This window comes from Calypte anna, chromosome 2, assembly GCF_003957555.1.
Source record: "Calypte anna isolate BGI_N300 chromosome 2, bCalAnn1_v1.p, whole genome shotgun sequence".
Lineage (NCBI taxonomy): Eukaryota > Metazoa > Chordata > Aves > Apodiformes > Trochilidae > Calypte > Calypte anna.
In genome coordinates, this window is record NC_044245.1 from 138,190,268 (window position 1) to 138,208,359 (window position 18,092).

An 18,092-nucleotide genomic window follows, 5' to 3' on the forward strand; every position below is an offset into this window, starting at 1 on the left:
TTTTATTTTAAAGCACTTATTATAAACCATATATAGTCTTATTTTAAAAACTATACATGAACAAGTGCAGAGAATATGAATTGAGATGGTTATACCATGGACATGAGATTATACATATTGACATGGCAAAGTCAGAAGGCCTGCCTGTGCAGTTGTGATGGCAACTGGGATCAGCTCATGACAAGAGGAAGGAAAAAAAGCCAACCCAGCAACCTCAGGAGCACAAAGCAACTCACAGTTTTAAAACAAATGAGGTCAATTATTGTGTGATTCAATAAACAGCTTTGAACAGCACTGTGGAGAATAAGAGTCAAAACAAGATTTAAAGGAGAAGCTCTGAAGTGCTTATTTAAGTTGAAACCACAGATTTGGAGCAATTTTAAGACACTGTTGAGAGGAAGTCGTGTGGATCCCAGGACTGTGTCTCTGACTGGGTTCAGTGTTTTTGCTCAGTGAGGACAGACCTGGCAGTTTTCCTTCTGGCCACTGCCAGATGCTCTACTGGCTCACCAGGAAGAGGACAGGTTGGTACATTTGCTGTGGGATCTCAAATTATCTGTCCTAGAATTCAGCCTCATGAGTACCACAAACCACTGGCACAGGTGAGTAACACACCCGGCTGGATGCTCACAGGCTGTGTAACTTCCTAGGCTGTGTTTCTGGCTTCCCAGTGTTTCTCTCACCCCTAACTCTCACCCCTTCCTCAGAGAAAGGTCAGACAAGCTGGTGGACAAGAAAAGTGAATGTAATTTCCTTACCTGGACTTGTATTAAAAGCAGAAGATGGTGGAGCAGCATCTTAACCTGAGTTACTGAACCGTGAGGCCCCAGGTAAGTGTGGCTGTGTGAGCACGTATGTACCACAGTCCAACACACACTGTGGGCACTCTGTGACTGTTACTAACATTAAATACAGGGTACAGCTGCAGCTCAGCTTTCATTTCATCTTCTTATGCTTGGCTGTGAACTCCTGTGTGAAATTACCTCAACTGTGACCACTCTCTCCACACCCTCTCTCCCTGGCCCTCTCCCACCCACATTGCACTGACAGCTTCTAGGGTCCTCACCATCACGTGTGAAATTACAGATCCTGCAGAAGTGCCTGAGAACATCACTGAAAAATCAGCCTTCAGGCAATTCTGCCTCTGTTGGCTCAGAAAGACTTTGAGCCTCTGATAGTTCAGCCTGAAGAAAAGACTCAGAGGGGGACCTTATAGCTGCCTTCCAGTTCCTGAAGGGAACCTACAGGAAGGCTGGAGAGAGCCTTTTCGTAAGTGTCCAGCAATAGGACAAGGGGAAATGAGTTTTAATTGAAGGAGAATAGATTTTGATTGGATCTTAGGAAGAAGTTCTTCAGTAGAAATGGTGCTGAGAATCTGGAACCTAGAGAAATTGTGGATGACCCCTCCCTGGAGGTGTTCAAGGCCCAGTTGAATGACACTTTGATGAATCTTGCCTAGATGAGAGGAATCCCTGCCCATGGCATGGAGTTTCATCTCCAAGTTCCCTCCTGACCTAAGCCATTCTATGATTCTATTATAGTAAAACGCTTCAAAATAAGACAATTGACGTTATTTGCCTCTTAAAATTTGACATGAATGGTATGAACCTGACCAAATCCCTGAGTGTGCCTGTGCTGCACAGCCTGTGTCACCTAAACTGTGACCCTCCAACAGCTCCTGCACTGATCCCCAGTCACCTGGGCTGGGGAAACAGCTGGAAGCATCACTGCACCCTTCTGACCCCGAGGAATTGGGTGCTCCCTGCCTGCAGGACAAGCACCTGACCAGCTGCCAAGGTAAACTCCTTCCCCTCACATCATCCAGGAGGTCCATGCAATCAAACAAAGAGATTTCTATAGGATAATAAAGTAGGCATGCTCAATGCAATTTTATAGCTTGATTTACGTACTAAAGCACAGATTTTAGTGGCACTAGTTAAGTTTATTTGCTTTAAATTTATATTTAGATTGACATTCACTGGCACTCTACTAACCTGCACGCTACATCTTTCATTGTTCATCTGCTCACATGCTGGGTATAACCTGGTAATAAAAGTAGCTGGTAGGAACCACCAGGTTACGAAAATATTATTCAGGATTTGCATGTTTGGAAAAAAAAAATAGACACACACACACGTATGTTAAATATTTTCTCCAAAATCCATCCCCTGGCTCTTATTTTCCCAGACTGCCTAGGAAACTTGCTGACTGTGAGGTATTCAGGACATGACAAACTGCTAATGCACCCAGACCTTGCCAATAAAGTGTGTGGACTGTGTCCTTACTCAAAACAGAGCATTCACTTTAACCTATTGCTTTAAAAAAAAAAAAAAACAAACAACACTTTTATATGTTAACAAAGTGTGGTTACTGAGTTAGAAATCAAGTTTGCATGTTGACTGGGTAAGAAAGTTTCCTGACACAGACATGTCCAATACCAAACCACTGTTTCATGTAACAAAATATGATTATAAATAATCCAACATTTTTCTTCCTGTGTATGTATAAAATGGATATAAAACCTGCATTACAAATCTAAAATTTGGTGGATTCAACAAGTGGTTCATTCATTTATTCTCCAGCTTCTCCTTGTGGGTTATCTATACAGAGAAGCAGTAACAAACTTCAGGGGAGCAATCTGCAGAAGCAAAGTAATTATGACCTATTTTGCATTAGTCCAGACTTCAGTTCAGTTTCTTCATTTGGTTTTCATAATAGAAATGTTGCAGCTTTCTTTTCTAATAGATTAAGTAATAGTTTTTGTCCATATGTTTTGGCCTTTACTGTCTGTTACTGCAATAAGCTCACTGACAAAACCTATAGTGTGTTGCCAGCAGACCTCCTGCTAGAAAGGAACACCACCCAAGAAAATACATGGCACAGCCCCAAATGGGGGTTTTGATTGGTAACTGCACTGCAAGCCCAGAGCGTGCCCAGATGGTCTTCTGTGTGGTCTTGTCTACTTGTGGAGGCAAAGTTATGGGCATCAACTCTTTTTTTGACACTTGCATAACATCTCCAGATCAAGAATGAAATAGTGTTAGGAATATATTTAATAGCATTGAGCAGCTAGAAAGTATAGGATTTATCTCTGATGTTGTCATTCAGCACACTAGAGATTAAGTGCAGAGCAGACCAACAAGTCTGAAAACCATTTTATTTTAAAAAGTAGTTCTCACTCTGTTACTTGCCTATGTTCAGTATGCATTTCCTGGAGGTCCACATTACCCACCAACATAGTTTGCCTTTTGGTTCAATCTAGCCAACAGTATCTCTTCTGAAATTCATGCTGTCCTTGCTGCTCTGCAGCATTCCAGCACTATGTTCTGTTGGAACTGAATTGCAACTCTTGCAGCATCCAAGAAAATCAAGCTCTGTGAAATACTGCAGTCTTTCTCCCTGTAGCAAAGAAGCCCTCTAAGCATAAACCAATTTCTCCTTGGCTTCATTTTTGGTGCTATGAACACGTGGTATGGCATTCCAGATCAAAGATGGCCAAAGCTTCAGGATGAAAAATTACAGCCTGGGACCAAATACTTTTTTGGTCGCAATGATCAGGCTGAGCAGCAGGACAGGCATGTTGTGCAGAAGAACTCTTCTAGAAGGTGGCTGAAGATGGAAAGAGAAACTCTCATGGGCCAGAAAACATGAGCATCAGGAATTTCATCACCTTCATGCTCCCCAAAGATGCATTTTTAAATAATATTCTCCTTCTTCGTAACAGGACCACAGCTCACATGCAGGCAGATTTGGTATGTGAACTGAAGAGCTCTTTCTCTGCTCTCTCTGAAGAGCTCTGTTTCTGTAATGTCATTTGGCTCTGGAAGATGTTTGGTTTTTCTTACCATCACCACAGTAATTCAGTGGGTATCTTCACCTAAAAAGATAAGGAAACTGTGGGCCTGCCCAGACATGTACTCAGCAAATCTCACCATGAATTATATTTGATACACACACTCTGCACTCCAGAAGAGTCTTTCAGAAGAACCCCACAAGCAGTTACAGAAATCATACACAGCTCAAGCTGCTTTGGTTTTTTTTTCACATCCCCCAAAGACCGTATGAGCTCTACCCGAACAAATCCCTTCTTCTGAACAAAGATTGGGATTCTCTCATTCACCGACCCACAAGATGATGGCTGACTTGTTTTTCTAGAAAAGCAAATCAGATTATTTACTGAATGGGTGCTGCTGGTTGGAGCTCTGTGAGCATAATTATTCACTTCTCTTACCTCCTGGAATTCAAGCTTTTAGACTGAGATACTTCATTTAGTAAAAGAGGTTCTGTTTCCATTAGATGTAAATACTAATTTGCATCAACTCTTTAATAATAATATTAAAACAAATGTAATTAACAAATACCGACTCACACAACATTGAGTACAGGTGGCATAAACAATGTAATATTCATTCTTAGCTGTTTCAACTACAGTAATTTTTATAATATTTCCAAATAAAGTTTGCTAACACCTGTCTGAAACATTCTGTATAAAAGGGTTGACTGAGATGCTCCAATGCTTCCCTGTTAGAATTTATTTTCAAGGAGGAGAGACATTCCTGATGGAAGTTCTTCTTCTATTCTTATTACTTCCTTCGAAAATCTTTAGGTCTAGAAAAAAAAAAAAAAAAAGTTATATACAAAATATATGGAAACTAAAGTGGCTTTGCTTAAAGGATACAGTAACAGCCAAGTCTATTTTTATTTCCTTATTCCAGTGCCTGAACTTTTGTGCCGATGAGTATTTTCTGGATTACACTACAAAGACAGAACAAATCAAAGAAAATTTACTATGACCTCTAAGAATTTACAGACATCAGGGCTAGTTGGTCCACGTGTTCCTTATGAACCACTCCTACTTTCCTAAGCAAACCAAAAGTCATCTTTAACTGAATGCATTCTCACAATGACATTAAACAGTTACAGTTTTCTCTGCTTTAAAAAAATGAATAATCCACGTGTAAGATGGCAAGTTAACAACATAGTCTACCACAACACTACTAGAATAATTAAAACCAATGATTTGAATAAAAATTTACTTGGAATCTTAGATGTTCTGCAACGTCTTCTGCTTGGATAACAAATGTGGAAAACATTCAGACAAGAGACTGCTGCTTGTAATCCTCTGCAATTTCCTGCTCAAGCATCTGTCACTCACTTTGCCTGCCACATATCCACTGGCTGTAGAAGCCACATATTCCTTCAACCAGCAAGGCAGAGGCTCAGAGTAATCACGGGTTTTTGAAAAATGCCAAGTTTGAGGGCAAGCTGCAAGTCTCCATCCCTGACAGACCCTGTGTGCACAGTTTGGGCTGGGCCACTCTTCACAGCACACTGCACCCAGAGGCAAACACTGCCTGCAGCACTGCAGCCTGGTCTGAACACAGCAGCCCCTTGGCTCTCAATTCTTCTGACTGCTGTGCTCACACCCCCATCACAACAGGGAATGGGAACCTCACTAGAGCTGAGCAACAGATGGAGTAACACAGGTTTCCTAAATGTGTAGTAGGACAGTCTGTGGTATGCTGGGAAGCTGAATGAAAGCAAATTCTGGAAAACAGGAAAAGCTGTAATTCACAACACTAAATCAAGTTAAATTTACAACGGTGATAAATTTTATCATTACTTTTGTTTATGGATGCAAATTAGAACAGATAGTAATGGATGAAGGATGCTTACTCTGGGGACAGGGTTTAGATGGTTCTGGAGATGCCATGCAGAAAACTATTTAAAAATTAGTCATTAAAATCATACATTGCAGATCTTGCACTTTTTAATTAGTAGCACTGCAAAGGGAAGTCATTCATGCAATTCTTGTAATAGTCTGCTGGATCTTGCATGAAAGCAACTCTGGAATTCAGCCTGTGCTATTGCAAGTATATTGTATAAAATTTGATGATTATATGAATTTTAAAGAATAACTATAAAGACAAGTGTTCATGCTGTAATGAGCCACAAAGCTTCTTTGTTTTCCGTTTAAATACCATGTTGTGTATTAATATTTGGACTTGGATCCTTCCTGCATGAAAGAACAACTGTGAGTACCACATCCAGTGTTTACATACTTGCTTAATGTTGGACTTAAACATACTCAACATTCGACAGCTAATAAGTTCTAGATAGCTAAGTCCCATTTCCTAGAATCCTGGATTTCAGAATCCTGGACCTCAGAAACATTCCACATTTTGTTACTCAGATCTCACCCCTGCATACCACAATTTCTATTTCACTGTATCAGAGGGTGTGTGTTATATTACAAGAGAGGGATTTTGAAAAATTCTGAGCAGTGACTTGAGCTTTATCCCTGCATCCATCCTAGACAGCTGGAGCAGTGCTGAAGGATTTCAGAGAAGCAGCATGGTAAAGACCTTGTTGTCTTGCAGCTTATAGTTACTCCTTTTTTTATTTTTACAGGCAAATGAATCCATTTGTGCATTGCCCAAATGAAGTTTTTTTTTTTTTGAATGGCACATTTAAAACATCAACCTAGGGTTACATTACAGTGCTGCAGAGCTAGGGATTTCACAGTACTTTGTTCTTGGGTGAAAATCCAATTTTTTTTTTTTTTTTCTTGCTAGCAATCTGTATTTCAATCTTAATGCTTTTTTTCCTAAAGTTAAATGCATAACACACTGGATCCTTAGTCTGCATTCTTACAAAGTTAATGAAGCTTAAAGGCAGGATTTTCTACACTGAAACACTTGTGTGAACAAATATAAAAGTTTTTAAAGCCTGTTCTAATGTCACAGTAGGCTTTTATGCTTACGAGTATTTGGCTCCTGGAGGTCACAATCTGCTTTTAAAGAGACCTTGGCACTCTGAAAGTTAAGCCTTGAAAAACACTGTCTTTGGCAAAAGTGTTAGAAATATTTTGTCAGTTGAAGAATATGAAGCCACAAAACCCCTGTCTACTCAGAGAGAATTATGAACTACTTGTGAACCCCAATGGACAACTGCTCATTGATAAATGACATAAATCCATGCAGAAGTGCTGTTCCTCAATGGCAGAGCTTTTGCCATTCCTCAGCAAAGCACTGAGATTATGCATTCAGAACAAAGGAAATTGGATCTCCTAGAAGAGACGGGTCAGAAATTCACCCAAAGGCAAGACTTCTCTATAGCTGCATCTCTTTCTTTATTAAAAACAAAACAAAAAATCCAGACCTCTAAACATCCTTGGGAAAAACAGGTTGCTGGATATTGACATTAGGAGGCAGAATGTTTGAATGAACATTGCTGAAATCAGTGCTGAAACACTAAGTGTTAGGGGTTCACTGAAAACAGGCAACAGATGTCTGCTACCACAAGTAAAAATGTATTACATTTATACTGCACATAAAAAGCATTAAAGACACAGTGAATTCTAGGCGAAGTAGTCAGCAAATTAACATCCAGTTACAGCGTGCTTCTCTCTTTTGACAAATACTTTGCCACCGAGTAAAAGAAACCAAAGAACTGGTCCTAATCTGATTACAGATTTTAAACCTCTTAATTTCTCTCAAATTTTCAACATACTCACAGCTGTCAGAGGAGGAACACAGTTGATGTAAACTTCTGATAATCAACATTCACCAAACCTTACAATATAGGTAAATCTGCAGATATGTGCAATTCATAGCATCAGATATTGCTATGGAAAACAACAGGTTCTTAGTGGTCCCCACTGTAACTGATAGTGCTTTCTTCTTCCCAAAACTTTGCAGAATGAAGGTATTCCACATAAAATCAGTCTTTTGAGAGGTATGCCAGCCTTACACTTGTGAAAGAAATAAAACAGACCAAGAGAGTTTCCCTACTTACAAGGAAACTAACTTTGTTGCTCTGTGCCCCCCAGTGTACAATTCTGTAGAAAGAATAAAACTTTATTTAGTAAAAGTTTGTGTGCCTCCAGCCTTAGACATATTTAAAAGTCACCTGGACACAGCCCTGGGCAATGGGCTCTAAGTGGCCCTGCTTGAGCAGGGGGGTTGGACCAGATGATCTTCAGAGATTCCTTCAAATTTCAACCATTCTGTGAAATGCACTGAATTTGGACAGCTGTCAGTCCAACGATGGAGCTAGAATTAGTTTTCAGACAAAACTGTAACTGAGTGAAATCTGCATAGACACTGAAGATGGAATTCACAATGGGAAGCTTTAGCCTAAGGAATTTAAGTCTCTTTAAGTCAGTCAAAAAACTGATGGCTTCCCCATAGAACTTCAAGTTAATTTTACCTATCCCAAATAGAGCATACATTACCTATGCCAAAATAACACTTCCATTGGCTGATCATATTTGCTAGGAGAAGTGCAACATAAGCAGCTTCCCAAACAACCCTCATCAACTCCAGCATACACCAGGTTATGCAGTTACACAACGCAAGGTTATTTTTAATTGAGGTCAGTTCCCTGATCCTCGTTATTCCATTGCTGCACAAGCAGAATGGAAAGGCAGGAAAAGTGATGGATGATACTTAAAAACAGCCTTTTGCCAAAAGAAATGTTCATGAAACTATGATCTCAGTCTCTGAATATCTCAGACAGCAAACTCAGATGAACAAAGAGACCTACTTGCAGAGCTGCAACTGTGATGGGAACCCCCCCACATAATATTCAATATTCTGTTTTAATATCCAGTGAAATGTGCTCTTCCTAAGGTATTTTCCATGTCAAAGTGGACAGAACATAGGCCCTTTCCAAAAGTTAAATGTGTTCAACTTTCAGCTCCTGGAGCGAATATTTATTTCCATCAAGTCTGAACAGACTTGCTACACAGTTGCATCTTTATTAAACTTTTGTCAGCACATTCCAGGAAAGATGTTTCCCCTTGCCTAGCAATGTTTTGTGGAAATAAAGCAGTCTCAAAGAAACCATAAAGTAATGGGGTTGTTACTCTGTTTGTGAAGGCCAGATCTAAGTGAACCCAACAAATCTGTGTTATATTGCAACTGTCTTGATTTCAAAAATACAGAGGCCAACTTGTCAGCCTTATTTCTAGGCAAGTGAGAAAGAGAAAAAACCTTGAACTACTGTCCTTATATTAGACAGATGAAAAATAGCATTACTTACCTCAAATAAATAATAAGGTTAAAGGACTAGAGTAATATATAAAACTATCTATTTACATGAAAAGTTATTTTACAATCAGTTACAGAAGTTATATTTACAATTAGGCAATCCTTTAGATAATATTTTTTCTTAATTTTTAATAACTCAGAATACTTCCTCAAAACTACATATTTTATTAAACATTACTGTGCTCCTTAGAACTTCTAAATGCATAGGGAGTAGCTAAAACAATAACCTATAATAGACATTTCTCTCACCCCCCAAGAAAAGGTCCAAACTTGAATCTTTTTCCAACAACATACTGCTCATAAAGTAACATTTGATAACCTGACTTGATGATTTCAAGCTCAAAAAACCCAGATAGTCATCTCTCCATAAACAATCTCTACTCAGAATGGTTTTGTTGTTCTGTTGCACTGTCTGAGGCATCTCAAATGAAACTGTACAGAAGTTTAATTTCATGGAATTTCAGTCATTTGTATGCTTGCAAGCATATCTTCATGACTGCTAATGCATGGTTTCAAAGCTACCTCTGCTAAGAAGTAAGTCTGTCAATGCTGCAGAAGTGACCTGTCAATACCTGCTCTTGACTCAGCAATGCACACCTGGTTTGGAAGCTCTAAGGATCTCAAGCTGCATTCTTCTTTTCACCTGCAGGCAATTACCTCACCTTTGGAGAACGTGACCCACAGAGCCAGCATAACCTGTGTTTTCTGCAGTCTCACCAGCAAGAACAACGAGTGTTCAGTAAAGATTTAACCTCACATCAGCACTGGAAAAGGTCAGTACCTTAAGGCTAACTAATGCTGCACACTATTAAACTGACAGAGATGAAAGCAGTGGTACAAGAACAAAAGTTGAATCTTAACATTCTGTTAAGATTTTACTGCTTCCATGAATGAGAGAAAACACTCCAGATGCATTAAAAAGCCCATAAAAATTAATAACCATCCTGTATGAAAGGCATACCCATTTTTCCACTTGCAGCCTGTGCAGTGTTTCCTATTACTTGCAAAATTTCATTTTACATGGATTGGCCATAAAAAAAAATAGTATCAGTCTCAATTCACAGTTATCAAAATGTTTTAAGAGTAACTCATGACATAATATTGTAGGTCTGTGGCTGCTATGATAGATTTTTTCCACTGGCTTTTCCCCTACCCCATGTTTCCTGCAGAATAGCAGAGAGTTTCCCAAAGAGCTGAATGATCTGCTTGGGAAGCTCAATGAGTCCTCAAGATGACTTCTACAGAAGCTCTGCTTGAGTTTCCTACACAGATTTGAAGAACTCTAAGAAACAACGGGGATAAAAGCTCTCCAAATTTGGCTGAAAAACTAAAACATACAAAGAAATGTAGTTTAATTAGTGCTGAAGTACTTCTGAATTATCCCCAGATTTGTTAAGTACATGCCCAGTGATATCCACTTGCTTATTTTAGGAGACTTTATGATTAACATCAACTCAAGATGCCAGACAGAAGACCAATTACTGAAAAAAATCTTGAGGATTGATCACACCCCTTAGTACTCAATCCACAACTAATCTGTGACTCAGTCACCCTGAGGTAGCAGGCACACCAGATCTGTATTTTTGTATTACTCTTCATATTTATGGAATCAAAATCATGAATGTGGGATTATTGTTCACTGATGTCAGTTGGCTCCTTACACAGGATAATTCTATTGCTCATCTCTCATGTCTGCTTATTAGTGACAAGAGGTGTTTTTTAGCCTATTTTTAATTAAAAAAAGTTCCAAATAACTTGTTTTTTTATAACACCCACAATACACACAAATGACATTTTTAGTCTATCTGGCATACTTTTAAAGGTTAACTTATGAATACAACTGTAATTCTGAGTATCTTAAGATTAATTTTTATAAGCAAACTTGAAAGGCACACTTCAACACAGAGCTAAGATTTACTACACACTCAAAAGCAAGAGAAATATATATTTTTTTCAGGTGTACTTCCCAAGCTGTGCCAAAGTCAACAGCTATTAGATTGGTGCATGATAGCTAAAGGGGACTTCTGAACACATTTCATCTGTTTGACTGATCACACTAATAAATAAAAAAGTCAAGGATTAGACACGTCTATCACTCTCTGCAAACCCAAATTATGTGGTTACCCTCAAATAGCAACATAGTTTGGAGCTGTGGGGGGAACTGAATTCTTTTTCTACTCAGGGTGTACCTACTATCCTAGGGTATCTCTATGTCTCTGGTGAAATAATCTGTACAACAGATCATGATATTTCAACTATCATTAATTTTCCAATAGCCACCATAGCCTCTTCTAAACTGTGAACTTCTTGCTCTGCTTGAGGTCAAAACAACCTTTTCCATGCTGGTGTGGTTCTCATGCAGATTATCATCTTGAATAAAAAGCATTCCTGCAAATTTGGCATTGCATCTGGAGAATAAACCACAGTAATAGAAGCTGCATTAAGTAACAAAACAGAGGAAGAGAAGATGGCTTTACTGATGCTGTCACAGCTGTAGTGACTGACCCAGTTAAATCAATGCAAGGTACATGTAAACTTCATCTCAGCAAGATGATGCTATTTGCAAATGAAAGGGCTTCCTTTAAGTCAGATATTCTGTGTAGGACTGCAGAAATAACTTGCCTTCAACTCTAGTTTAAGATACAACACACACTGCCCCCAGGTAAAGGGTATAAGAGGAAGTAGTGTCAGTATGTTTTATGCATATTGCAGAAACACTGGTAATTCACTTTAATCAGATAAACAATCTAAACATTACTATGTTGGATTTTTAAGATGATTAAGCTACTGACCCTTCCCAATTAGTATCCAGTTGCTGCCTGCAGTTACAACCTAATGCAGAGGAGAAGAATTTTATTCTCAAGTATCTGTGTGGCTTTTTGTCCACAGGAATTTACACCTTGCTCTGGTAGCCTGAGATGTGAGACTCAGTCACCTTCAAAACTTCTATTAAATTCTAAACAAAATCATTACTTTTTTTAATGCTCTCACTATTAAAAAACATTTAGCAATGACAATTCCTAGGTTTTAGTGGGTGTTAATAATCTCCAGATAGTTACTGGAATACCCACCAAGAACCAAAAAAGCCACAGAAAAGGAACTTCCAGAGGGATTCCTCAAAGAGTACATTGGAACAGGGTTGGGCTATATTGGCAGGATAGCATTTCCTGGTTTATACAGTTTCTGATTTTAGGAAAAAGTAAGACCTGCTTAAGTCTTTTGCAATAGTTTGTCTTGGCGACCTCTTTTTTGAACAGATTCATGCCAGCTCTGCTTTGTGAGAGAAGATGAACCCTCAATTTTAGGGGCAGTGCTTATTCCTAGTACAGAAACATCTCCTAGCCCAAGGTAAGAACCAAATGCGAAGACATGAGGAACACTATAAACAACCCATAAAGCTGCAAATCACTCTGAAACTAAGCTGGAACTAAGAAAATATCTGGAACATTTCTATTACAATGAATAATTTTTAAAGGCTCATAAATAAACTTAAGATGATCCTTATAGAAATTTCTCAAGAACTCAGCATCTCTGGAGGAAGTCTTTATGGTTTTCTCTTTTGAGTTTCTCCATATATCTGAAGTAACCACCCCCAAATTTTTCACTTATTATATCTCATCTGTCACTGTAGAATAAAAAACATTTTACAAACTTGTTATTAACTGCAAATCATAATCTTTGTAACACAGTACATAACAGAATCCTTAAGGTTGGAAAACCCCTTTAGAGCCCTCTAGAACCAATCCCTCTAGTTGATAATATCACTTCAGCCACATATCCAGGATCTCTGTCTGCTTCTTGTGTTACTACTACATCCCAGAAATAATGACTTAAAATAGGAAATTAATTCGGAACTGTAGAATTGGGCAGGGAAACTACTGTTAAAGAACCTGTATGCCATGCTTTGGAGGTGACGTACAGTGTCAATACTGGGACCCTGATGGTCCCAGACTGATCGGTTCAAACAAAATTATGGCTTCAGACCAGGTTCTGCAACCCCAAACAAAGCGGGATGTACAGATGGGGGCCAGAAAATTGTCAAGTTACTCAGGAAAAATAAGCATTAAAAAGGTGTTTTGTTTTCTTAAGCCAAATTTCAGAGTTTACAATACATCAAGCTTTTAAAACCTCAAAAGTGTTCAAAGACTTTTCCCCCAGCAAGACAAGTGAGAGGCTGTCTGGCCCAGGGAGAGTCCCTACCAAAGCTGTCAGAGGAATAGGCACCCAGTATGCACACCAGCTCCAGCCCCAGTGCCCTCCTGGAAATCAGACAGCTCAGCTTCCTGAAGGGAAACTCTCAGGAATACATCTATCTGATTGGAACAACACAGAGCTTCTGTTCTATGTATTTGGTAACATTCTTATTTAAATACTTCTTTAAAAACAATTTCCCGCCTTTAAAACTGTCTAAACACATATATATGCCCAGACAGTTAAACAACTTTAAAACAGAATATAGCAGGAAAATTTACACATGAATCAGATGTATTCTTGCTTTTATGGAACTTTTATTGTTTGCTTAGTCATATGTGACTGGCAAATTCTGCGATGATTTCTGTTTAGAACTCATTAAAAAGACATAAAATCTGAAACTTCAAACATACTTGAAATAATGGTTTCATTCATGTTAGGAAGCTACAAAATCAAACTGTCACAGGAACTAGGTTTTGATCATTCTCCTCTCTAAATGTGTCTGGAAAAGATATAATTTACCTTTCCTCTATCCACACAGTTTCCCATCACGCTTATTTCAGACTCTCCATCAAGGATCTAAGAGAGAAGCTCTGCACAGTCTGTTGGTTTAGGTTAGGGATAAAAGAAAACAATGTTCAAAGAAAATTTCACTTGCTGGAAATCCCCTGCTTTCATGGAGCAGGATCCCTCTTGATGTCCTATCATGAATTCTGCTGTGATGGAAGGAGCAGTGATGGGAAGACTCTCCACTCTAAAACAAACTATTAGCAAGGTTTCCACACCAGACCTATGTTTAAAAAAAAAAAATCACTTATCTGTTTTTGTGTTCTACTTGGGTATTTTATATTTGCTTATAGTAGATCAGTCTCCTGTTACCAGCAAAATAGCCCTTAAAAATCTATAGCAAGACATTTACCAAAATGTAGGTGGAATGTCCAATGAGATCGTTATCATCATGAACATGTTCTCTTCACACTCCAAACAAAAATTATTTACTTATTATTTCAGATTAAAGAGAAAAAGGTACTTTTCCTCCTAATACTAGTGCTTCTCATATAAATTCAGTAATTATATTAATGCCCTATTAATGGGTATTTTATATACAGTGAGGTATACTTCTTGGGTGTCAGTTTTAATTCAAAATCATAAGACTAATTTTCTTGTTGTAACTGTGTTTACATGTATTTTATAACTTTACATACCTTTACTTAACCTATACATTACATTTGATCTTTTCCATTAAAGAATACAGCTACTTTTAAAGGGCTAGTATCAACTAATTTTTTTCCTACAGGAAGAATATGTGCCACAAAGACTGTATCCTTCTAACTTGTTTTTTTTAAATCCTTCTCAGAGGAATTTATTCCCTTTTGAGCCTCTCTCCTTTGCTAAACAGAGTGGTAACCAGGCTCAGAGCTTAACGGAAGTGAAAAAAATAATTACAAATTCTGTTAGGCAGGAAGACTTAATTAAATCATCTGAAGGAAAAAAACCCCAATATTAATAAGAGTCCACAGTTTTTCTGCATCTTGCACTTTCTGGTTTATCGTAGGGACTATTCTTACTGCTTGGAAACTATCTATGAGGTTCTGAAGAAGCTCATGAACCAAAGTACACGACAGTAAACTCCTAGGCTTTTCATATTCCCTATGCAGTACACATAGGACAAAAAAAAGCTACTCACTGGAGCACTGTGTGCTCTCATCCAGAGTTCTTGTACAGAGTTAACAAATAATATCCCTAGGAAAAATCAAACAGGACTAAACACGACCAACAAACCTTGTAAACTGCAGCTTTTAAGCACAGCTGACTGAATATTCATCTGGTTTACTATCTATGTTTGTTTACTTTAATCATATAAAAAGAACTATAAAATACTTTGCATCAGAAGGGACTAAAAAAAAAAATCACTATCTGTACCACTCTTCCACTAAAAGTGGGACTAAATTCAGTATCACACCAGGTTTCATTTCTCAGGAACTTCTGTAGTCAAGTTCTGAGCACCTGTAAGATGAGAGATTCTACAACCTGTCTGGGCAGCCTGTCAGTGGAAAAAACAAAACTATGAGGAACCCAAATAAAAAGTCAGTTTTGCATTCCAAGATACACACATATTCCTGCAATATTTGTATTTCCAAAAACCAACTAAGGTACCCTTCATACTTAAGAGCTCCTCTGAAACAATTTTCACATCAAACAGCTGTTTTTTTGGTATAACACAAATTGTAAAGCGTTTCAGATTTACACAGTGATAGACATTTTAACTAAATTGTCTTTGGTTTGTTGAACAAAGCTGTCTACTCTATTTTTTACCTTTTTTGACTAATTTTAACAGAAAAATTTTGCTGTAGAGCTCTAAAAAGGTGGCATCATTAAAGAAAATGTAAATGCTTCAGTCTGTTTCTTTTACAGTCTTTGGAGTGAATAATCCAAACATTACTTCTTCCATTCACACACACTGAAAACGTTTAGAACACAGAGTCTATTACAGCTGGATATCCATACAGACTTAGATTTTCTACATCCTGTATCTTTCATTTCATAACTAAGCCCTTTTCCCCCATAGCAGAGTGCTAGATAATCACTGTATCACATCCCATCAGTCAGCCAGGAAAAGCATGTTATTACTTTTCCCATTACTTCAAATTGGAAACTCTGCCCAACATCAAAACTGCCAGAGAACTGAGCTTAAGGATAAATTAAAACTCATCTATTTGTCATTAATATCTGACATCCAGTGACTAAAGATATGCGCCCTGAAACTAGTGGAGGGATGGCAGATAACCACACTCACTCTTGATCCCTCTGCTAGGACTTAGCAGTTCCTGAGAGCAGAAAAAAAGGCAGGACCAAAGTCCAACACAGCAAAGGTATGTCAGCAGTGTTAGGTATGTCCTGCCTTGAAAAGTGGCTCCTGCCTTCAAAAGTGGCTCTAGCTAGAGCAGCTGATTGAAGGGAAACCTCCAGCCCAGTCTTTCCTCTCAAAAAGTTCTTCCAAACTCTCCTTTGTTTCTCCCTACCCCACCCAAAGCCCAGTAACTCCACTTTTCTCACATTCTCACACTTGTTTCAGTCCCTCTGTTCCATCCCTCTCGGGTCCACCTTTTCTCCTGTTTCTTCTCACCAGCATACCCACCCATCCCATAGAAGCACTACAACCCTCTCAGTTGAAAGCCTCCAAATCTGCTGCAGCTGCAGGGCTTCTAAAGCAGCAATGTTCACCAGGTTGTGTCACTGGCACAGAGTAAAAAGACTTTATACAGACAGAACCTCCCCAAATCATCTACAGACCAGAGAGGGGATAAAGAAAAAAAAAAAAAAGCAAAAAAGCATGCATATTTATTTATTCTTCAAATGCTTCTGGGGGGGAATCATTCCAAGAAATTATGAGAGGGGAATTCTAGCTTCAAAATAGTGCCCATACCTGCAGATTTTCCCCAAGGATCAACATGTTCAAACAGTTTTCTCAATGCTAACACAAAGCTACTAGGAAACTTAATTTGACAGCAATGACAAATTAGATGGCATCAAGTTTACTTGTCCTTTGCCACACACATCTACATGTCAACACACTTAAGGTGGCTCAGTGCAGAGATGAAATTGACTAAGACTACAGCAGTACCTGGGGACAAAAAAAAGCATTTCAAAAGCTCAGGTGGCATGACACTATTTCCTTTGAAAAAAAGGAACACTCATAATTAGTTTTGATTTTGGTATATAATACTGGTTTTGGTACTGTACCATGATTTTCTACTGTACAAGGCTTGCTACTACCTAGTAACTACTCTAGCTACAATTCTAAACAATGCAGCTGTTGCAGATCATTAATAGTGTTCTGTAATCAGCTGGATATGAAAACATAAGCTGAACCTACTACATGCTGCTGTAAAAATGGGAAATGCAGTTCTGACACTCTGAAGTCCTACTGATTTGAGTAAGACTTAGTGAAACACAGAAAATACCATCTGAAAATCAGGAAATACTGTGAGGGTGACTGAGCATCAAGCATATTGTGCACGAGTCTCTATGCCTGGACATACCAACAGTCTGGACATGGTTCTGGGCAGTCAGCTCTAAATGGCCATGCTTGAACAGGGAGGCTGCACCAGGTGACCTCCAGGGGTCCAGCCCAACACTGACTGTTCTGCAATCATTCAGCTATCAGGACACCTGGGAGATCATATCAGATCATATCTCAAGCTGACTCTAGAGAAATAAGTTGCTAACACCATTTCAGCAGCTGACTTCTGTCCAGACATAGCTAACATCTGACTCAGTGGAACTACTCCATAGGACACCATTTGATACTCATACCAGGTCTATTTTCTAGGATTAGTATTTGAATAACTACACAGCAATACTTAATGACAAATCAAAGAGAAACAAGCTTTTAAAAACCACTACAGCAAAAGAAACACCAGTAATCTAACTGGAGACAGACCACCAAGTTGGTGCTGGTGTTATTTTGCACCTTTTCCCATCTCCCTGTTACATTTCTTCTTGAATTTCATTACAATAACCACAAAAGGGGCAGTCTGTCAAAACTGATTTCTCTGTTGACCACTGTAATGGGTTTCTGAGTCTGAATACGACTCTAAAAATTAACACAAGAAAAATCATATTGTGACTACTCAGAGACCTTCCCAAATGTAACACATGACTTTCAACAGCAGCTGACCCAATGCTGCATGTGGTGGTATAAAGCAAGCCACACTTACTCCAAACTCAGTAACCACACCCTTGTAACATGACCATTCGTTGCTCTAATGACCACCTCTCAATAAAATTATGACACAGACAGAAAAATCATTGCTTTTTTTTCTTATTGATAATGTGAGAGCCTAT

At 38.6% G+C, this 18,092-nt stretch overlaps 1 protein-coding gene across 1 annotated transcript in view; it reads right to left on the bottom strand.

Moving 5' to 3' along the window:
• Positions 1 to 3,126: 3,126 nt before the first annotated feature.
• The window catches only part of MRPL13 (mitochondrial ribosomal protein L13), a 30,477-nt gene continuing 15,511 nt past the window's right edge, over positions 3,127 to 18,092 (bottom strand). The window contains exon 7 of the mRNA XM_030444294.1: positions 3,127 to 4,608. Within this exon, the coding sequence (XP_030300154.1) occupies positions 4,584 to 4,608 (25 nt within the window). The 3' untranslated portion in view covers positions 3,127 to 4,583. The remainder of the gene's footprint in view (positions 4,609 to 18,092) is intronic.